Below are 23,495 nucleotides of genomic sequence, written 5' to 3'. Positions count from 1 at the left end.
CCGGCCCTGCACTCACAGCCTATCCATCCTAACACCACACAGCAATCTGTACTCACAGCCTATCCATCCTAACACCACACAGCAATCTGTACTCACAGCCTATCCATCCTAACACCACACAGCAATCTGTACTCACAGCCTATCCATCCTAACACCACACAGCAATCTGTACTCACAGCCTATCCATCCTAACACCACACAGCAATCTGTACTCACAGCCTATCCATCCTAACACCACACAGCAAACTGTACTCACAGCCTATCCATCCTAACACCACACAGCAATCTGTACTCACAGCCTATCCATCCTAACACCACACAGCAAACTGTACTCACAGCCTATCCATCCTAACACCACACAGCAAACTGTACTCACAGCCTATCCATCCTAACACCACACAGCAATCTGTACTCACAGCCTATCCATCCTAACACCACACAGCAATCTGTACTCACAGCCTATCCATCCTAACACCACACAGCAAACTGTACTCACAGCCTATCCATCCTAACACCACACAGCAATCTGTACTCACAGCCTATCCATCCTAACACCACACAGCAATCTGTACTCACAGCCTATCCATCCTAACACCACACAGCAAACTGTACTCACAGCCTATCCATCCTAACACCACACAGCAATCTGTACTCACAGCCTATCCATCCTAACACCACACAGCAATCTGTACTCACAGCCTATCCATCCTAACACCACACAGCAATCTGCACTCACAGCCTATCCATCCTAACACCACACAGCAATCTGTACTCACAGCCTATCCATCCTAACACCACACAGCAAACTGTACTCACAGCCTATCCATCCTAACACCACACAGCAATCTGTACTCACAGCCTATCCATCCTAACACCACACAGCAAACTGTACTCAGATGTCCATTCCAAGGATGTGCACAGTTATTCAAATACTAAAATATCCAAACGGACGTTAGTATTCGAACACACTCTGTATCATAGTTTGATTTGCTTAGCTTTAACTTCTACAATATACCCTATTACAGAATAAAATAAAAGAGAGGGGAACTATTAATTGCTTGAATATATTTGCATAGATTAAACATGCTATCAATTCAATTGACCAAGTAGTGAACATAATTCATAACCATGTAGAATTTCAGGAAATTCATTTTTTAAAACAGCCATAAAATCCAGCTTTTGGTGTGGGCCCTGCATCTCAACTAATGAAAGTTAAATACCCCAAGCAGGGCTACAGCAACTTCCAGAGAGGATCAGGCTCCTTGGGCTTTGCAGTGGCCACTCTAGTTTGAGTGTCCTTGGCAGAGCGGTGTTGCTGTAACCAAATGGTCACATATCGTTCTGGGTTCCACTGTGCAAGAAGGGGTCCATGGAGTTTTATGAACATCAAGGCAGACACGGTGAATTTGGATTTTTGTTTAAAGTTCTTATTGGCCAAAGTGGTCAAGCATCCGACGGGCCTCTGCAGTGCACACACGTAGCCACTTCCAGAGCGATGACAGTGAAGAAACCAACATTTACCTCCCTTTAGGCTACTATACATATTTATTTGGTTTGTCATTCTATAATTTTTCATAGAATTTTTGTGGTAATTAAATATTATCTAGTTAGAATTTATTAGACTTAAATTTAATTCCAGAAATTCTGTAGTTTGTCCATCTCTGTGTATTCTCAAACTGAAAAGGTGAGGGAGCACCGCCCCTCCGACACTTCGGCAGCACTACACCCCTGCTCTACTCTAACCTGATACCCTGAGCCTGGACTCTAACAGCAGTTAGAATCCTTTCATTACAAATCCAAGATGAGAGAACATCATTACATTAGAGTTGAGAGTGCATTCTCTAATGATTCTAATCATTTGTGTTCCTTGTATTCACCTTTTCCTGTGTGGCTCAGTTAGTAGAGCATGGCACATGCAATGCCAAGGTTGTGGGTTTGACTCCCACGGGCGACCAGTACGAAAACGTATGCATTCGCTACTGTAACTCTGGAGTGTCTGCTAAATTACTCAAATGTAAAAAATACTCAACATAGTGTGAAATACACATAAACAATAGTCTAAATGTAGACTAACTTTGCTGGGGGGCAATGAGGAGATTTGGGATCTTTCCCCCAAGGCATCTTAACCCCCCTCACGTTTCCATGGCATTTCCATTGTTTTGGTCGAGTTCCATTAACCTCTTTATCGCATCTATATGGATTCCATGAAGATGTCAAAAAAAAAAAAAATGTGATGTCTTGCATGGATTCCATGATGATGTCATAGTAAGACATCTGTACACATGTCACAATTGTTCACTGAAAAGTTTGGTTGCGTTCCCTTTCTCAGACGTTGCATATATCAACCGATAGTTGTGCCGTCGGGCACTAGATTTCTATAATATGATGTGGTTAGATGATAGGGAAAATACCTATTCAGGCATTGTAAGATCTGGCATGCGTCAGCAACACCCTTTTTCTTGTGATATCAAAATGGCTCCACAATTGATGAAGGCTAGTTCTTCCTGTGTCACAGGATTGGGCTGTGCATGGAAACACTGACTTTTTATTTGTTTGGTCACAGGACTGCTGGGAGATAGAGATGATGGGTCACATCCTCAAAGCTGTGTGTGTGTGTGTGTGTGTGTGTGTGTGTGTGTGTGTGTGTGTGTGTGTCTTGGTGACACACTTGGGTGACACTTGCCCAAAGATAGACAACAGGATAGTTGACACTGTGGTGTCACTGGGACAAGAAGAGGAAGGGCCAGCCTCACACAATGCCCTCTCCAAGTAACAAACTTCTACGACACACACATTCTTATATCTTCCTCCACCCACCCCACCACTGTCTCTATTTTGATCTTTGTGCGAGTGTTTTAGAGTGCTCTACTTATTAAACAAATGTGAGGCACACAGCCTTGTCAACAATTAGACCGACCGATAATCGTTTGTGCCGATATATCGAGCCGATACTGGCCTTTCTAGTCTATCGCCCCTTCTCTATCGGCTTTGACAATAGCAAAGCTGCTGCTATGCCAGCCTCCAATCAACACCTGAGCCACGAGAACTGCACAATGCAGAAGAATGTCAAGCTGGGAAAATCAGCAGCAGCAAGCTAGCTCATTCTCCAACAGAAATGTGCTGTATTGAAAAATGTATTAATTGACAGTGACCAAAATCAAACTCCTGTTGCAAATACTTGTTTAGTTAATTCACAAATAAGGCATGTGTGGACGTGCCCAGACATGCATGCAATAAGCAAGCTAGCTAAGCAGACAGCTATGTGACCTTCTAGCAAAGATTACGATAACCCTTTCATCTGTGATGTTAGCTAGCTAGTTACTGTATATTAGCTACTATGCTAGCTAGCTGGCTAAATAAACATGGTGCTAAGAGATATCAGCTAGGAGCTAATAGCCAATGTAGCTAGCTAACATTAGCATGTTATCATTTTGAAGATGATACATTTTTGGCAACGAGCCTTCTGACCTGCGGTGTAACGTTTGCTATTTACTGGTGTGCAGATCTGACCGGCCACAATCTAATCCATAAATTGACAGTTGATATTCGGATTAGATGATTGTCATAATAGGGAAAGTGTTATAAAATGCCAAAATAAAGTTTGGCAATAGGTTTAGCTACCTAAGAATCTTCCTGCATGTTTATGGACCAAAAAAGCTGTAGATCAGCGCGTGTGTTCTCACATCTCAAATTAAGGGGAGATTGCCTCCCGGGTGGCGCATTGGTTAAGGGCGCTGTACTGCAGCGCCAGCTGTGCCACCAGAGACCCTGGGTTCGCGCCCAGGCTCTGTCGCAACCAGGAGGTCCGTGGGGCAACGCACAATTGGCCTAGTTGCATATAATCTGACTGAGCATCTAAGTATCTGACTGAGTGGTGGTTGGCAGAAACAAGCGCGTATTCATTCAAACAGTACTTTTGTGCGTTTTGCCAGCAGCTCTTCGTTGTGCGTCAAGCATTGCACTGTTTATGACTTCAAGCCTATCAACTCCCGAGATGAGGCTGGTGTAACCAATGTGAAATGGCTAGCTAGTTAGCACACACTAATAGCGTTTCAAACGTCACTCGCTCTGGGCCTGTGGTTGTTTCCCTTGCTCTGCATGGGTAACGCTGCTTCGAGGGTGGCTGTTGTCGATGTGTTCCTGGTTCAAATACAACCTAAAACTTCTTACCTGGGAATATTGAAGACTCATATTAAAAGGAACCACCAGCTTTCATATGTACTCATGTTCTGAGCAAGGAACTGAAACGTTAGCTTTCTTACATAGCACATATTGCACTTTTACTTTCTTCTCCAACACTTTGTTTTTCCATTATTTAAACCAAATTGAACATGTTTCATTATTTACTTGAGGCTAAATAGATTTTATTGATGTATTATATTAAGTTAAATTAAGTGTTCATTCAGTATTGTTGTAATTGTCATTATTTCAAAAAAATATATATTATAAATCGGCCGATTAATAGGTATCAGCTTTTTTGGTCCTCCAATAATCGGTATCGGTATCAGCGTTGAAAAATCAAAATCGGTCGACCTGTAGTTCTGACCACAATTTTTTTTATAATGTTGAGGTAAGGACTTTATGATGGCCACTCCAATACCTTGACTTTGTTGTCCTTAAGCCATTTTACCACAACTTTGGAAGTATGGGGTCATTGTCCATCATCATTGTCCATTTGGAAGACCCATTTGCGACCAAGCTTTAACTTCCTGACTGATGTCTTGAAATGTTGCTTCAATATATCCACATCATTTTCCGTCCTCATGATGCCATCTATTTTGTGAAGTGCACCAGTCCCTCCTGCAGCAAAGCACCCACACAACATGATGCTGCCACCCCCGTGCTTCACGATTGGGATGGTGTTCTTCGGCTTGCAAGCCTCCCCCTTTTTCCTCCAAATATAACGATGATCGTTATGGCTAAACAGTTCTATTTTTGTTTCATCAGACCAGAGGACATTTCTCCAAAAAGTATGATCTTTGTCCCCATGTGCAATTGCAAACCGTAGTCTGGATTTTTTTATGGCGGTTTTGGAGCAGTGGCTTCTTCCTTGCTGAGCGGCCTTTCAGGTTATGACAATATAGGACTCGTTTTACTGTGGATATAGATACTTTTGTATCTGTTTCCTCCAGCATCTTCACACGGTCCTTTGCTGTTGTCCTGGGATTGATTTGCACTTGATTTCTCCTTCCTGAGCGGTATGACGGCTCCGTGGTCCCATGGTGTTTATACTTGCGTACTATTGTTTGTACAGATGAACGTGGTAACTTCAGCCGTTTGGAAATTGCTCCCAAGGATGAACCAGACTAGAATTTTTTTCTGAGGTCTTGGCTGATTTCTTTTGATTTTCCCATGATGTCAAGCAAAGAGGAGTTGAGCTTGAAGGTAGGCCTTGAAATACATCCACAGGTACACCTCCAATTGACTCAAATGATGTCAATTAGCCTATCAGAAGCTTCAAAATCCATGACATCATTTTCTGGAATTTTCCAAGCTGTGTAAAGGCACAGTCAACTTAGTGTATGTAAACTTCTGACCCACTGGAATAGTGATACAGTGAATTATAAGTGAAATAATCTGTTTGTAAACAATTGTTGGAAAACTTACTTGTGTCATGCACAAAGTAGATGTCCTAACCGACTTGCCAAAACTATTAGTTTGTCAACAAGAAATTTGTGGAAGGGTTGAAAAACAAGTTTTAATGACTACAACCTAAGTGTATGTAAACTTCCTTTCAACTGTGCCTAGTTTATCAAGAGATTTACCATTCAAATAACATGAACATTATGTTATATAGTTAGATTGGTAAAAAAAAGTTATAGGTATTATTTGATTTTAAAATTGATGCATACATGGCTTTCTGAGAAAGTTTATAAAATGTTACAATTTTATGACATTGAATATTGGCCTTCCGCCTGCTTGACGCCCCCCACCCCACAACATTTTTTTAATCGGTATCTGCCGTAAAATGATGCATATTGGTCATTCTCTAACTTTAAGCACATCAACCACACTAGAAAGAATGATTGCCTTAGCACTCAATGAAACGGTTTCCATTTAGAGCAGGAAGACAGACAAACAGTATTCAAAACGTGTTTTGAAATGAGAGAGTCAGCATTGCATCGATCGTCGTCCAGAAAGAAGTCCATCACAACGTTTTGCCACTGACTTTTGGTCAATAGCGCCTGATAAATTCAGGGCAGCAATGTTGTTGAGAGCAGTAGCAGCATATTTGCAGTTCTCCGCATGAAGAGCAGCTCATTTTATAGACACATGATGCAACACCGCAGACCAATCCAAACTCGTCTATCAGGCATGTCTAGCCCACTCATCATCTCAGTCAATCATGGCTAATGGGAAGGTTGCTGTCTATTTCTGTAGCTTAACTAACTAGGCTCGTAATTTAACAATTTTATTTGTATTTACAGACGACATTCAAGATTGATATTAAGGCATGTGAAAGTTCACAAGTTCAAGAAGGCATTTCTGATCAAATATATTTTTTTACGTTGAAAATGCTCTCCTGTGAAGTCATGACTTGCGACATATGCCTAGTTTCCTGAATCGGGTCACAAATTACCTCTAAGTACCATAGCATAATCGAAAAACTTGTAGTGGAGCAACCACTGTATGCAACTGGTTCACCTCTGATGCTCACAGGCAATGTGTATTGGAAGAGATTTCTGAATGTTCTTCGCCCAGCATACACCCCTCCAACCAGACATGCTTTATCTACTCATTTGCTGGATGCAAAGTTCAACAGAGTTCAAGTGAAGGTCAAGCAAATCATAGAGAAAGCAGACTGTATTGCAATCATCTCTGATGGGTGGTCGAATGTTTGTGGGCAAGGAATAATTAACTGCATCATCTCCACCCCTCAACCAGTATTCTACAAGAGCACAGACACAAGGGACAACAGACACATTGGTCTCTACATTGCAGATGAGGTGAAGGCAGCCATCAATGACCTTGGACCACAGAAGGTATTTGCACTGGTGACAGACAATGCTGCAACATGAAGGCTGCTTGGTCTAAAGTGGACGAGTCCTACCCTCACATCACACCCATTGGCATGCATTGAATCTGCTCCTCAAGGACATCATGACACTGAAAACAATGGATACACTCTACAAGAGAGCCAAGGAAATTGTTAGGTATGTGAAGGGTCAAGTTTTAGCAGCACTCTACCTCACCAAGCAAAGTGAGATAAATAAGAGCACCACATTGAAGCTGCCCAGCAACACCCGTTGGGGTGGTGTTGTCATCATGTTTGACAGTCTCCTGGAAGGGAAGGAGTCTCTCCAAGAAATGGCCATATCACAGTCTGCCGATATGAACAGCCCCATCAAGAGGATCCTCCTGGATGATGTATTTTGGGAGAGTGGTAAGCAGCCTGAAACTCCTGAAACCTATAGCAGTAGCCATTGCACGGATTGAGGGAGACAATGCCATCCTGTCTGATGTTCAGAATCTGCTTGCAGATGTAAGAGAAGAAATCTGTACTGCCCTGCCCACTTCACTGTTGCTCCAAGCAGAGGAGTATGTATGCTGGCAAGAGCATCCTGCCTGGTGCAGAGATCAGCAAGGCCTATGGTGTCATCACTACTGTGTCTCGCCACCTTGGTCTGGATGAAGGCAAGGTTCTGGCGAAGTATACTTCCAAGCAAGGGCTTTGTGATGGAGATGCAATATGGCAGTCGTGCCAACATATCTCATCAGCCACCTGGTGGAAGGGACTTTGCGGATCTGAGGCTCTTCCCCCTGTTGCCTCCATCATCCTCCAAATCCCACCAACATCAGCCGCCTCAGGGTGCAACTGGTCCTTGTTTGGCAACACACACACCAAAGCACGCAACAGGCTGACCAATACAAGGGTTGAAAAATTGGTGGCCATAAAGGCAAATTGTAGGCTTTTTGAGCCTGATAACGAACCATCCTCAACAAGGTTGTAAAGTGACAGTGAAGATGAGGCCTCAGAGTCTGATGTTCAAGAAGTGGACATTGAGGAGGTCCAGGGAGAATACATGGAACCTGAGAGGAAGACAACCAAAGCTTTAGTTCCTGGAATAGCATTTTACAGATGTATGTTGAAAACGTTTTTGGGAGATGCAATGGATCATTGGGGATCATTCAATGTTCCCTTTTGTTGTTCAGTGAAATCATCCAATGTGAAGAGTCAACTCATTTAATTAAAGTTCAATTTGTAACTAAAGTTTTTTTCTCTATTGGAAGGATTTTATCATTTGCAATTATGTCTACTTATGATAAGGTAAAATATTTGTTTCTGTCTCCATATGATATGGTAAATATATCCAATGCAAAAAACATCTACATTTAAACGGTATTAATATTAATGTGCATATATTTACATTAATTCCCATATATTCCCGGTAATTCCCGTTAATTCCCATATATTCCCGTTAATTCCCATGGAACGTTTCCACCTTTGAATATTCCCCAAAATGTGCTACCCTAGAAAAGGTTCAAAAAAAGATACATGCGCTTTCATTTGACATGCTCCTATGAACTTCAAGTTGGTTGGGTCCTTTTACATGGAAATGCCCTGCTCATTTGACATGCTCCTATGAACTTCAAGTTGGTTGGGTCCTTTTACATGGAAATGCCCTGCTCATTTGACATGCTCCTATGAACTTCAAGTTGGTTGGGTCCTTTTACATGGAAATGCCCTGCTCATTTGTAAACAGGGTCACCTTTTGTAAAGCTGGATTGGCTTTTGATCTTATCTGGAATCCTCTATTGCCTTATTAACACATTTATGCAAGGTTCCCTTTCTCCTGGCAGTAAACACACGTGTTGACAACAAGACAAAACAGCATCATTTAATGAGAAGGAATGATGTAGTGATAGTTAAAGAGAGGGGAAGAGTGACAAAGAAAAAGGGATACAGAGGTAAAATTCCATTCTGGCTGTAGGAGCTGACATCAAACGAGCTGGCGGCTACATAAAGCCAGATTACCAAAGAAAGGACCAGCAGACAAAGAACACTCAGTTACAAATGAGCTTGTTCCACAGCCAGACACACACACGCAGACACGCACACACACACTAGATTTCGACACTTCGTTCCGCTCACTTCCTATAAATCCATGGGTCATCATTATAATATTTACACAAACATCAACAATCCCTTGATTTATTCTGAATGTACATAGACCTTGGTTGTCACCAGACATAAATCAAATCACATTTTATTTGTCACATGCACCGAATACAACATCTTACTGTAAAATGCTTACTTACAAGCCCTTAACCAACAATGCAGTTAAGAAAAATAAGTGTTAAGTAAAATATAGATAAGTAAATAAATAACAAATAATTAAAGAGGGGGTACTGGTACAGAGTCAATGTGCGGGGGCACCGGTTAGTCGAGGTAATTGAGGTAATACGTACATGTAGGTAGAGTTAGTGACTATGTGGGAGCAATTTCCAAACGCATGAAGGTACCTGTACCTGTCACGTTCTGACCTTAGTTCCTTTGTTTTGTCCTTGTTTTAGTATGGTCAGGACGTGAGTTGGGGTGGGCAGTCTATGATCCTTTTTCTATAATTTGGGATTTCTGTGTTTGGCCTGGTATGGTTCTCAATCAGAGGCAGCTGTCAATCATTGTCCCTGATTGAGAACCATACATAGGTAGCCTGGTTTCACTTTTGAGTGGTGGGTGATTATTTTCCGTGTGAGTGTTTGTATTCTGCACCAGACAGAACTGTTTTGGTTTCGTTCGTTCACTTTTTTGTTTTTGTTCAGTGGTCAATTTCTTTATTAAAAATATGGACACTTACCACGCTGCGCATTGGTCCTCCGATCCTTCCCACTACCCCTTGTCAGAGGAGGAAGAAGACCGTTACAGTACCATGTTCATCTGTACAAACAATAGTACGCAAGTATAAACACCATGGGACCACGCAGCCGTCATACCGCTCAAGAAGGAGACGCATTCTGTCTCCTAGAGATGAACGTACTTTGGTTCGAAAAGTGCAAATCAATCCCAGAACAACAGCAAAGGACCTTCTGAAGATGCTGGAAGAAACAGGTACAAAAGTATCTATATCCACAGTAAAACGAGTCCTATATCGACATAACCTGAAAGGCTGCTCAGCAAGGATGAAGCCACTGCTCCAAAACCGCCATAAAAAAGCCAGACTACGGTTTGCACCTGCACATGGGGACAAAGATCATACTTTTTGGGGAAATGTTCTCTGGTCTGATGAAACAAAAATAGAACTGTTTAGCCATAATGACCATTGTTATGTTTGGAGGAAAAAAGGGGAGGATTTCAAGCGAAAGAACACCATCCCAATCGTGAAGCACAGGGGTGGAAGCATCATGTTGTGGGGGGGCATTGCTGCAAGAGGGACTGGTGCACTTCACAAAATAGATGGCGTCATGAGGCAGGAAAATTATGTGTATATATTGAAGCAATATCTCAAGACATCAGTCAGGAAGTTAAAGCTTGATTGCAAATGGGTCTTCCAAATGGACAATGACCCCAAGCATACTTCCAAAGTTGTGTCAAAATGGCTTAAGGACAACAAAGTCAAGGTATTGGAGTGGTCATCACAAAGCCCTGACCTCTATCCTACAGAAAATGTGTGGGCAGAACTGAAAACAAATGTGCGAGCAAGGAGGCCTACAAACCTGACTCAGCAACACCAGCTCTGTCAGGAGGAATGGGCCAACATTCACCCAACTTATTGTGGGAAGCTTGTGGAAGGCTACCCGAAACGTTTGACCCAAGTTAAACAATTTAAAGGCAATACATCACTCTACTATTATTCTGACATTTCACATTCTTAAAAATAAAGTGGTGATCCTAACTGACCTAAGACAGTGAATTTTTACTAGGACTAAATGTCAGGAATTGTGAAAAACTGAGTTTAAATGTATTTGGCTATGGTGTATGTAAACTTCCAACTTCAACTGTAGAGGTCCTGGATGGTAAGAAGCTTGGCCCCAGTGTTGTACTGGGCCGTACGCACTACCCTCTGTATTGCCTTGCGGTCGGAGGCCGAGCAGTTGCCATACCAGGCAGTGATGCAACCAGTCAGGATGCTCTTGATGGTGCAGCTGTAGAACTTTGAGGATCTGAGGACCCATACCAAATATGTTCAGTCTCTTGAGGGGGAATAGGCTATGTGGTGCCCTCTTCACGATTGTCTTGGTATGTTTGGACCATGATAGTTTGTTGGTGATGTGGACACCAAGGAACTTGAAGCTCTCAACCTGCTTCATTACAGCCCCTTCGATGAGAATGGGGCGTGCTCGGTCCTCCTTTTCCTGTAGTCCACAATCATCTCTTTTGTCTTGATCATGTTGAGGGAGAGGTTATTATCATGGCACCACACGGACAGGTCTGTTGCCTCCTTCTTATAGGCTGTCTCATAGTTGTCGGTGTTCAGGCCTACCACTGTTGTGTCGTCAGCAAACTTAATGATGGTGTTGGAGTCGTGCCTACAGTCATGAGTGAACAGGGAGTACAGGAGGGGACTGCACACGCACCCCTGACGGGCCCCAGTTTTGAGGATCAGCGTGGCAGATGTGTTGTTACCTACCCTTAGCACCTGGGGGCGGCCCATCAGGAAGTCCAGGGTCCAGTTGCAGAGGGGGGTGTTTAGTCCCAGGGTCCTTAGCTTATTGATGAGCTTTGAGAGCACTACGGTGTTGAACGCAGAGCTGTAGTCAATTAATAGAGTTCTCACATAGGTGTTCCTTTTGTCCAGGTGGGAAAGGGCAGTGTGGAGTGCAATAGAGATTGCATCATCTGTGGATCTGTTGGGGTGGAATGCAAATTGGAGTAAGGTCTAGGGTTTCTGGGATAATGGTGTTGATGTGAGCCATGACCAGCCTTTCAAAGCACTTCATGGCCACAGAAGTGAGTGCTACGGGTCAGTAGTGATTTAGGCAGGTTACCTTAGTGTTCCTGGGCACAGGGACTATGGTGGTTTGCTTGAAGCATGTTGGTATTACAGACTCAGTCAGGGAGAGGTTGAAAATGTCAGAGAAGACACTTGCCAGTTGGTCAGCGCATGCTCGGGGGTACACGTCGGGGTAATGTGTCTGGCTGGTCCTGCGGCCTTCTACATGTTTACCTGTTTAAAGGTCTTACTCACATCAGCAACGGAGATCGTGTCGTCCAGTGAGCGTGTCGTCACACAGTCGTCCAGAACAGCTGATACTCTCATGCATGCTTCAGTGTTGCTTGCCTCGAAGCGAGCATAGAAGTTATTTCATTGAATTAATGAAATTTAAGTCATGTACAAATCACAATGACCTCTCTCACGCCTCCTCCACATCTGCAGCCATGCAAAGTTCCAAAGTGGCCTGTCAGTTTGTGATTACCTATGACAGTTATACGACAGCTATACGACAGCTCTATTGCTCAGCGCTAAAGATCAAACATCAGTCAGCGTGGCCCAGGGTTGTCCTGTGGCTCAGTCCTGCCTTATCCATCAGCTCTAAGAGCTCTTATCTGACAAACTGAACAATTTCCTCTACACGCACACAAAAAAAGACACCTCCTCACAAGCTATGAGCCATCAGGCTCTAAGCCTCTATCAGGGTTGTGTGACGATTCATTACCTGAACAAACACACACACAGGAGTATACTCTCTCACCAACCCACACACACACTCCTAACCACAGCCCATTAGCCAGGTCGAGCCATGAGCCCCACAATAACAACAAGCCATTAAACCCAGCCAGAGAGAACAGGCCCTGACAATCTGCTGTCTGTAAACGAGGGACACAGAGGAAGGGCGCGAGGGAGGAGAGAAATAAAGAACAGGAAAATCAATGAATTAAGACTCCTGGGAACGAGGGGGCGTTGCAGGGGTAATGACACGAGCAGAATGTAACAGCGTTCCAAAATAAAAAAATCACATGCCTCAGAACACTAGCGCTGTAGTCCCCTGTGGCCTACTTCGGAATAGCGAACATCCGAAGAATACAGTGGGAAAACAGACAGAGAGGGGGGGGGGTCGGCGGTCGGAGAGGGACAACAAACATTTAGGGATGTCCAGGGACATTGCGTCTCCTGCGGGCTAAACACACTAATGCCCCATTTGTCCCGTTCAATCCGAACGCCGAAGCGCTTGGACTTCCACTTATTCTTTATGGATAGGCCCTGAGCTGGAGCTAGCCAATAGTCACATTAAAAGATGCAGGTCAAAGTGGGCCAAAGAAACTGCTGTGAAAGTGACAGTGTGAGAGCAAGACAGAGAGAGAAGAGAGTGTGTGTGTGTGTGTGTGTGTGTGTGTGTGTGTGTGTGTGTGTGTGTGTGTGTGTGTGTGTGTGTGTGTGTGTGTGTGTGTGTGTGTGTGTGTGTGTGTGTGTGTGCACGCACGTGCATTTGTATGACTGAGAGGAGTCAGGAAGATTGAGAGTGGACTGTGTGAGATGTCACAAGAGGATAGAGAAGGATGGTACCTGAAATTCAAAGAGACAAGGTGATAGAGGGGGGGGGGGGGGCAAAAAACAAGTGTGGCAGAATGCCATGCACTAAATGGAGGGGTAGACAGCTGAGGGCCAACCTGTTCATCACCATTTTCTTCTGTCGGTGATGGTCCCACTTTAAATGAACCAAAACATATATAGAACACGCATATAGTCTTCATAAGCATTCCTTTATTGAATCTATATCAAAGCTGCTTCACAATAATTTATAAGCAAAGTCTTACTACATAAAGGGTGACATACAATACTCAATGTACAGTACCAGTCAAAAGTTGACATACCTACTCATTACAGTATTTTTCTTTATTTGTACTATTTTCTACATTGGAGAAAATATATTTGAGATTTGAGATTCTTCAAAGTAGCCACCCTTTGCCTTGATGACAGCTTTGCACACTCTTGGCATTCCCTCAACCAGCTTCATGAGGTAGTCACCTGGAATGCATTTCAATTAACAAGTGTGCCTTGTTAGAAGTTCATTTGTGGAATTTCTTTCCTTCTTAATGCGTTTGAGCCAATCAGTTGTGTTGTGACAAGGTACAGGTGGTATACAGAAGATAGCCCTATTTGGTAAAATACCAAGTCCATATTATGGCAAGAACAGCTCAAATAAGCAAAGAGAAACGAGTCCATCATTAAGACAAAGGTCACATCTCAACATCAACTGGTCAGAGGAGAATGTGTGAATCAGACTTTCATGGTCGAATTGCTGCAAAGAAACCACTACTAAAGGACACTAATAAGAATAAGAGACTTGCTTGGGCCAAGAAACACGAGCAATGGGCATTTGACTGGTGGAAATCTGTACTTTGGTCTGATGAGTCCAAATTTGAGATTTTTGTTCCAAACGACGTGTCTTTGTGAGACGCAGAGAAGGTGAACAGATGATCTCTGCATTTATGGTTCCCACGTGAAGTATGGAGAAGGAGGTGTGATGGTGCGGGGATGCTTTGCTCGTGACACTGTCAGTGATTTATTTAGAATTCATGGTGCACTTAACCAGCATGGCTACCACATTATTCTGCAGGGATACGCCATCCTATCTGGTTTGCCCTTAGTGGGACTATTATTTGTTTTTCAACAGGACAATGACCCAACACACCTCCAGGCTGTGTAAGGGCTATTTGACCAAGAAGAAGAGTGCTGCATCAGATGGCCTGGTCTCCACAATCACCCAACCTCAACCCAATTGAGATGGTTTGGGATGAGTTGGACCGCAGAGTGAAAAAAAAGCAGCCAACAAGTGCTCAGCATATGTGGGAACTCCTTCAAGACTGTTGGAAAAGCATTCCTCAAGAAGCTGGTTCAGAGAATGCCAAGAGTGTGCAAAGCTGTTAGCTAGGCAATGGGTGGCTACTTTGAAGAATCAAATATATATTTTGATTTGTTTAACACTGTTGGTTACTACATGATTCCATATGTGCTATTTCATACTTTGATGTCTTCACTATTATTCTACAATGTAGAAAATAGTAAAAAATAAAGAAATACCCTTGAATGAGTAGGTGTGTCCAAACTTTTGACTGGTACTGTATGTGGGACAGCTGGTTTGTTTCTTATAGCTGTTTGTTGTGGTGTGGTGGTGTGGAACTAGTCTTTCTGATATAGCTACAGTAGTCTCTTTCAGTTCTACCCCACATACAATGCCCACACAACCACAGCCGCTGCCAATGTGGCACAAAGGAACAGTGTCACGGTGTAGCTAAAGACCAGGGGAATAGAGAGAGGAAGTCAGTGAGAAAAAAGAGAGAGAGAGAGACAGAGACAGAGAGACTGGAAAATGAATCGGTTCAGTGACTCCTCAGAGATTGGAGCTCATAGAGAGCCTGTTGGAGACCCCGCAAGGGTGACAGAGTGCCCAGCGCTGAATCAGAGGGCAGCTCATTGTGTAATCTCCCTCACATTCACACACACACACACAGCTTAACAGCGAGGGCGAGGTCTCAGTAAAAATAAACTTTAAATAGAAGAAAAACAGGCCCAACTCTTCTTTTCAGAAGTTAGAGTTGCACACTTCAATGGGCCTTTACATTTAAAGCAGCCTTTCTTAAAGTATGGGTTTGGGTCGCGCACCTGTTAATGGTGTGTTGAGAAGTGTCAGAGTAAATGTATAATTATTTAATGGATTGATTTGGCTAAGTGCAACTGCGGTCTCTGTTCAGTGCCCTCTCTGCTCAGTTTGGCAACTGCGGGAGAGGGAGAGGGAGATGCCCGTGTGCTTCGCGGTTTACCAACTGCGGGAGAGGGAGAGGGAGATGCCCGTGTGCTTCGTGGTTTACCAACTGTGGGAGAGGGAGAGGGAAATGCCCGTGTGCTTCGTGGTTTACCAACTGCGGGAGAGGGAGAGGGAGATGCCCGTGTGCTTTGTGGTTTACCAACTGCGGGAGAGGGAGAGGGAGATGCCCGTGTGCTTCGCGGTTTACCAACTGCGGGAGAGGGAGAGGGAGATGCCCGTGTGCTTCGCGGTTTACCAACTGCGGGAGAGGGAGATGCCCGTGTGCTTCGCGGTTTACCAACTGCGGGAGAGGGAGAGGGAGATGCCCGTGTGCTTCGCGGTTTACCAACTGCGGGAGAGGGAGATGACAGTGTGCTTCGCGGTTTACCAGATTTTGTTTTCTGGAGTGATCTTGAAGATCACTCCACGACACACGCTGCAGCGCTGTCGTTCAACAGCAGATGATGCGCTGTCAGCCACCGGCTTGTCATTCCCATTCGCCAAATGGACTCATGCTAGCAACAAGTTCTGACTGAGTTCAATCGTCATGAAAAGCCAATACACCAATAAGTTTCTCGCTTTCATATAAACTTTGAGAATTAACGAGGAGCTCCCTCAATGTGCTTTGTGCGGGGAAGTGCTTAGTAATGAGTCAATCAAAACTAACAAATGCATATAACGACACGTCTTGACCAAACATCCACAGCATGGTGGTATACAGAGGGAGTTCTTTCAGAACAGGGCAGAATGCTTCAGGTAACAGTGATTCAGGAAGAAGGGCTTCAGGAAACAGGGCTTCAGGAAACAGGGATTCAGGAAACAGGGCTTCATGAAACAGTGCTTCAAGAAACAGGGCTTCAGGAAACAGGGATTCAGGAAACAGGGATTCAGGAAACAGGGCTTCAGGAAACAGGGCTTCAGGAAACAGGGATTCAGGAAACAGGGTTTCAGGAAACAGGGTTTCAGGAAACAGGGCTTCAGGAAACAGGGCTTCAGGAAACAGGGCTTCAGGAAACAGGTTTTCAGGAAACAGTGCTTCGACAGTGGAAAAGTAAGTTAGTGCAACCCCAAGTAACAGTACGGATGAAGATGAAAAATGATCAGGCCTACTGTCTGTACATCTTACTGTAGAAATTATTGTTGAAAACAAGTCTATTTTGGAACCGTTGCTTTTAAAATACAAGTCATAATTTTTATTCTGAACTGGAATAATCTGATTGAAGCAAGATGCTTTTTGAGGCAAACACACACACAGTTCTGGGTTGCTCATCTACAGCAGGAATCTGTCTCCTGCCTGACTGAGAAAGCAGTAGATGTTCTGATCCAGTTTGGCACCACATACCTATGTCAGTCAGGGTTCTCAACTCCGTATTACTTAAAAAGCAAGTACAGAAACAGTGTCAATGCTGAGCATGACCTCAGTGTTGTACTGTCAAAAACTGAGCCCAGAATAGACCTGCTTGTTGAAAACTTCAACCAGCCACACACCTCTCATTAGGACTGTGTGTGTTTTCTGGTCTACGTCCGTGTGATTGTTTTTTTAAATATGTTTTTTTTTATTTAAATTTAACCTTTATTTAACTAGGCAAGTCAGTTAAGAACAAATCATTATTTACAGTGACGGCCTACCCCGGCCAAACCTGGATGACGCTGGGATAATTGTGCGCCGCCCTATGGGACTCCCAGTCACGGACGGATGTGATACAGCCTGGATCAATCAGTTTATTTCAGTTTAGAATAAACAATTATGACTTGTATTTTAACAGGAACAGCTCCAACCTAGACTTTCTTTCAACAATTTCTACAGTGAGATGTACAGTAAGCCTGATCATTTTCATCTTCATCCGTACTGTTACTTAAGGTTGCACTATCAAAAAGCCTGCGTGTCTGTTCTGTTATGCATCTGTGTGATATGATCAATCAATTTGTTCCAATTCAGAATTAAAATTATTTATTGAATTTTAACAGCAACAGTTCCAACCTAGACAGATATGTAAGAATGTTTAATGAGGGAAAATTAACATGACTAGCTATTTATAAGGCTATTTCATTTCATTGTTATTTGTTTTTGTCTATATTGCATTTGTTTTAGGCATAATGGCAATAAAATGTACCAATATTTACGTATAGTTGCATATGTTCCTAAGCTTGGGTCCCAGGAAAACACAGAATTTCTCATTTGGGTTCCAGGCTGAAAAAGATTAAGAACCCCTGATTTAAAGTATCTGCGCTAATGTGTAGCCCACTACACATTAGTGAGATACTTTAAAGTTAAGCGGAGATACTTTAACCTTAAAAGCGCGGACAGGGGTACATTTTTATCCCAAGTCGGTCAAAAATGTCAATTTCAAAACCATTTTTATCCTTCTGAAATGTTAGGACTGTCATGCAATTAGTTACAGACAACAACAACAAAAACACTATTTACCGTGATTTCTGTGTTAATATGGAGGAATAAAAAATATATATTTTGAATACTAGTGGTGCATGGCTAAACTGAAAATCTGGTCTCAATAGTAAACTGTGATAAAAAGCACCACATTTGGCACAGAGGTTGATATGGACCACAGATGTGGCCCCTGTCGGGCGTGACAGCCACTATACAAATGTAAATTCATATTTGTGACTCGTTTCAGGAAACTAGACATATGTCACGCGTCACTACTTCACAGGAAAGCCATTTGGACGTAAACATTTTTTTTTGTAAAATGCATTTTTGGGCAGAAATGCCTTCTGGAACATGTGAATTTTAATGTTATTTAATAACAAACTTGTATGCCATCTGTAAATACGAATGAAATTGTTAAATTATGAGCCTAGTTGGTTTAGCTATAGAAAAAGTCAGCAACCTTCCTGCTAGCCATGCTTGGCTGAGATAATGAATAGGCTGGACATGCAGACATGCAGAGAGATGAGTTCGGATTGGTCTGCTATGTAGCACGCTTCTGTCTATTTGAGCTGGTCAGTATGAGTAAGTAATCCTTTCTAACGTTGCTTTTTTTTTAAAGATATCACATAGTAGAACTGTATAACTGTATAAGTGTTGCTCTCCACATTCTGGAGGACCAAGTTTTGAAATCCGTGGATTTAGAGTATGATAGCTAAGGGAATGGAGAAAACACATGTCTCCGGATTACATCTTCAAACCAAGGGAAACCATGGCATCCATGACAGAGAGGGAGAAGCAGCCATCCATGTATACAGGTAAGATAGTCTAGCTAGCTAAATTTTCAGATATTACATGTTTCTAATTTGGCCAGAAAGTTGTTTTCATTTCAAGTTAAAGTGTACTGTTAGCTAGCTAGCTAACGTTAACTGGCTGGCTCACTAGCTAACATTACGCCTATGATCTGTGTAGTAAAAATGTTTGTATCTTAGAGAAATTTGCTTTGCAAGTTATAGACTAATGTTAGCTAGCTAATATTGAACCTGGTTGGTTATTCATGCAGGGCAGTAACGTCATAACTTGGGATTATGATTTATTGTTTAGCTAGCTACATGTCTTAACAAAAGACTCCACTATGCAAGTAACCATTTCAATAGAATGTTCATGATGTCACTGCAGCAACTGTTGATAGATGTAGCTGGTAAATTCGCTCTGGCTATCTACTCCGATTTCAGAGCACTCTCGTCTAAGTGTGCTAGAGCGCAGAATAACTCATTTATGAACGCTCAACACCTGTTGAATATGGCCGGTGTCAGTAAACATTGGGAAAAAAGCATAATTAAATTGTTGCCAGTCACCAAAGCTCTGGATAACATAAAAGCAGCCTAACAAGCTCTGCTAGGGCAAGTAAAATGGTCAGAGTGAGCTGTTCTTTCATTTATTTTTGGAAGTAGCTAGCAAGCTAGCCAATGTTAGCTTGGGTGCTTGACTGCTGTTAGGACAGAACGCTCGGAACAACCCTTCTCCTCGGCCTCACATACAAATCCTTAAAGAGATGGGTAGGGCTAAAGCATAAGAGGATGTGAACAATGCTGAATGGGTGTAGACAAAGAAGAGCTCTCCAGTAGGTGTACCGAAACATTCAAAGGACATTTTGTCAAAGTGAGGTTACAAATTTATCAATTTTCAAAGCAGAATTACTTTCCCATTGTTCCTCAACTGTAGTGTATGATATACCATTTTGTAGCTCTGAGTCTCTACTTTTATCCAATGTAAAAAACACCATTTCACATTTTGCTAGAAAAGACTGAATCGAGCCGATTGGTCACATTTAGCTTCCAGTCGATGTCTTCATACCATACCAAGAGTCTCATCTTTCAAATGCAATTGGAACTGAGTTGCAGGGCTTGCGTTAGCCGGTAATAGCCGGCTTTTGACAGAACATTTTCTTTAAGCCGATAAATAAAAATGGCGCCGGCCAATTGTCGAAGATAATAAAACCCATTGCAAAATAATGCTTTTCAGCCTATTCATTGACGGAAAAACCTGATGATGTAAATATAATTGACCGGTCATGCTTGTTGGTCTATACACTCATTTGCATAATTACTATAATTAAATTGGTGCATGTGTATTTTCGTTGATCGTTATGTTTATCACACGAACACAGCATACAAACACAGAACCTATAAGCCAAAAATGTGCCTGATAGAGCTACAGCTTCTCAAATAGCCCATTGTGAAACGTGCATCTATTAGCCCAGTCACTACAAAACAATTATAAATGCGATAGGGTGTTAAAAACAGTTTTGATCGCTTCCCATTCAACATTCAAGTGCATATAGGCAATGCTAGTTAGGCTTCAGCACGTCACGTCACACCACTTTGCAATGAGCTGGAGGCAGTATGCATTTTGAAAACATAATTGTTTTAAACCTGAACATTTTACTTCATATTATGATGCATGTCTTAGCATGCTTCAAAGTCAAATCCGACCACAGAAACGTGGAGGCAAAGTGGAGACTTCCATATGCCATTGAAACCAGTAGCCTATTTCTCTCATTGGTTTTCAAATCAACTTCGTTTGATTGTCCTGTAGCCAAAGTTACAATCCTAGTCATATTAGCAACCCATGCTAGTTGGTGCATGTTTAGATATCCTCTATTTCTACATTTATAATGGATATTTTAATCTCTATCACATGAAACCGCTAGCATGTGTGCTTTTGACAACAGTTTCCCCCCAATTGCATTATGGAACGAAAACATGTGTGCTCAGCCTACTGCCTTGTGCGCATGTAGCCTAGGCCTACTGGTTTTATGACTTTGGGATCTATCATTCCCAGAGTCTGTTTAGAATAGGCTATGTCTTTCTCGCACAGAACGACAAGATGATCAATAGAATAGGTCAACTTTACTATGGGGGATATTAGATTGACGTAGGCTAGCGATTTTGCTGTTCGTTGCTGGTCTTGTTGGCTGAGGGAAAGTAAATGTGGCAGTTGTTCTAACTTCGTCAAAGTGCGCATTGGAATTCGGTAAGAAGGACGCATGCGTCGCATCCTCGAGTTGCATGTTAAGATGAATAACCAGAATTTAAATGTGATTTATGTCATTCTGAGCACCATGAGTGGACGCCGTAATCGGGTTTCGCACCTACTGCATACGTGTCCCTAAAAATGCTCAATTGTCAATTAATTGACGAGTTGATACCCCATTGCATTCCAAAGTTGGAGCTAAAAGTCTGATGGCACCAGCGCCTAAATATCGGTATGTCAGATTAGTTTAATTTACCATTTCTCAGCCTTTGAGTATCACAGAAACACAACAAGTTGACTATAAAAGTGCGAACATTTTCAAATAAATGCATATTTTGGGGAAATTTAAACCATTTACCTGTGTTACAAAAGGTTAATAAAACAAAGTGTTACTGCTTGATTGACTGACTGTCTGTTTACAATCATTATCATTTTGGGGTAAAAAATGACCCGTCAGTGCTTTTATGCGAAATATATGTTAGCGCTGTTATGGTTACATTTCACGGGAAACATCATCAAGCATGGCTGACAACCACTTTTTGCCCTCGATCCACTTCACTCATTCAATCCGGGGGCCATATAATAGGCTTAGGTGGACCACAGTGCGAATGGGGGTTGTTGGTTTCCATACCAATCAGCAGCAAAGGACGCATTTGATTTCTATTCAAAGCAGTGCACCCGGGCAAAGCACTCCACTGGTTATATAGCTTAAACAAAGTGAAGAAAGGACTCAGATATGTGCAGCATCCATTAATAAACATTTCGCCTCAGGTGTGCTGGAGATGACCACCCGTTGAGCCCCTATCAGAGGAGAACGTGTCAAATAACCTATTCGAAACTATATCGACACTAACTTTCCTAGAACAGGTCATCATCATTTATTAATATATTCATATTTCACGTGTTAATCTCCTTGCATTATGGCTCTCCATTCACCACCACCACGAAACAATAAAGTTACCCATTGTTGGGTCGAACATGTCGATGCAACCAACACACGCACACAATCGCACTAGGCATATAGACACACGCACACAATCGCACTAGGCACATAGGTGCACTGACTACTGTATTGTTTGTATGAAGATAAGAACAACAGTTACTCGTGCACGGAATAGATCGCTACTACTCCTACTATGTACACCTAGTGTAGCCTATGCATTAAGCGTTGGCGATGGAGAGAGCGAGAGAGAGAGAGAGAGAGAGAGAGAGAGAGAATTGTTCTGGCCAGATCCAGATGTGATTTCAAAATAACGCCTGACAAGAACGGTCTTTACTGTATGTACATGCAGTTTTAAAATACTCTTTCTTTGACCAACTGTCAGAGTGACATAATAAACCTGTCATAAGCATGTCGTGACCTCTCATTTTACCAAACTTAATCTACCCAGCCCAGGCGTTAGGTGAGGAACGCTCAACTCCTTCAAAGAGAACAGGGGTAGAGCGCTTCTCAGCTACCCTATGTGCGGGCCTAAGACTTTGAACCCGTTCTTGACGTTAAAACAGGCAACGACGGACAACACACACCGCTGTCGCTTGGTAACGAAGTAAAGTTGAAGTGGCAACAAGTTAACTTACCAAAGTTTGTTCATACTGTAGCGCCCGCTGATCGTCGCCGGCCATGGCTGCGCTGTGAGGTTCGCGCTACAGACAGAAGTGCCAAAGAGACCGGGTGAGGAATTATTTTGAGGTTGCAGTGAGACACAAACGCTCTCGCTTGTTTTTGAGTGATTAGAATACACTATGAGTCTAATTAATGTGGCATGAAGCTGATGACGTTCATAATATGAACTCAAAAGTGCTGCATGCCAGAGTTCCTTCATTTTATATCCCCAAATCTCTTCCAGGATCCACACAGAGGCGGGACTTGTATGGTTTGGAGTTGTACGACACGCCCCTCTAGCGCGTTCAAATGGTACAGTCTGTCCTCTGAAGTTTTATGAACTGCGAAAGTTCAAGGTTCCGCTTAAATTAAGCAAAATCTTGCAATTTGACGTTTTGTCATTCAAATATAACGTTGGAAGATACTTTGTTGTTCTGTTCTGCTACGCTGTTCTGAATTGTTTAGATACCGGTGTGTCTGTGATGAAAGCCGTTTTATTTTCCAGGTATCGTGAATGTCAATTCAGTGGAGTCATACATGGAGTGTCTGAAAGTGGGCTCTGCAAAATAAAGGGAAGGATCAACAGAAGTGGATGTATGGAAAGCGAATCAGCTAATTAGGCAGATTACTAGATTCAGTGGCATGTAACTTCCGAGGGGAGTGTCTGAAGATGCGGTTCTAGGGGTGTCCTAATGTACTATTTCGTTTTTATTGCAGAGCACGTGCGTCACATTCAAATGAAAAGATAGAAATCAGTCTGTTAAAAGCTTATTCGTTTCTTAG

At 42.7% G+C, this 23,495-nt stretch overlaps 1 protein-coding gene across 4 annotated transcripts in view; it reads right to left on the bottom strand.

Moving 5' to 3' along the window:
* LOC139385686 (chloride channel protein 2-like) overlaps nt 1–22,909 on the bottom strand; it is a 186,469-nt gene extending 163,560 nt beyond the window's left edge. For 3 of the 4 annotated variants that reach the window (XM_071130955.1, XM_071130957.1, XM_071130958.1), the window contains exon 1: nt 22,688–22,878. In XM_071130955.1, coding sequence (XP_070987056.1) covers nt 22,688–22,732 — 45 coding nt within the window. In that variant the 5' untranslated portion in view covers nt 22,733–22,878. Of the gene's footprint in view, nt 1–22,687 lie in introns of all 4 variants that reach the window. The other variant, XM_071130956.1, reaches the window with a different exon arrangement.
* Between the last annotated feature and the right edge of the window lie 586 nt (nt 22,910–23,495).

This window comes from Oncorhynchus clarkii, chromosome 27 (assembly GCF_045791955.1).
Source record: "Oncorhynchus clarkii lewisi isolate Uvic-CL-2024 chromosome 27, UVic_Ocla_1.0, whole genome shotgun sequence".
NCBI classification, from domain to species: domain Eukaryota; kingdom Metazoa; phylum Chordata; class Actinopteri; order Salmoniformes; family Salmonidae; genus Oncorhynchus; species Oncorhynchus clarkii.
The sequence above is the reverse complement of the archived record's forward strand: the minus strand, read 5'-3'. Positions and strand labels throughout refer to the sequence as shown.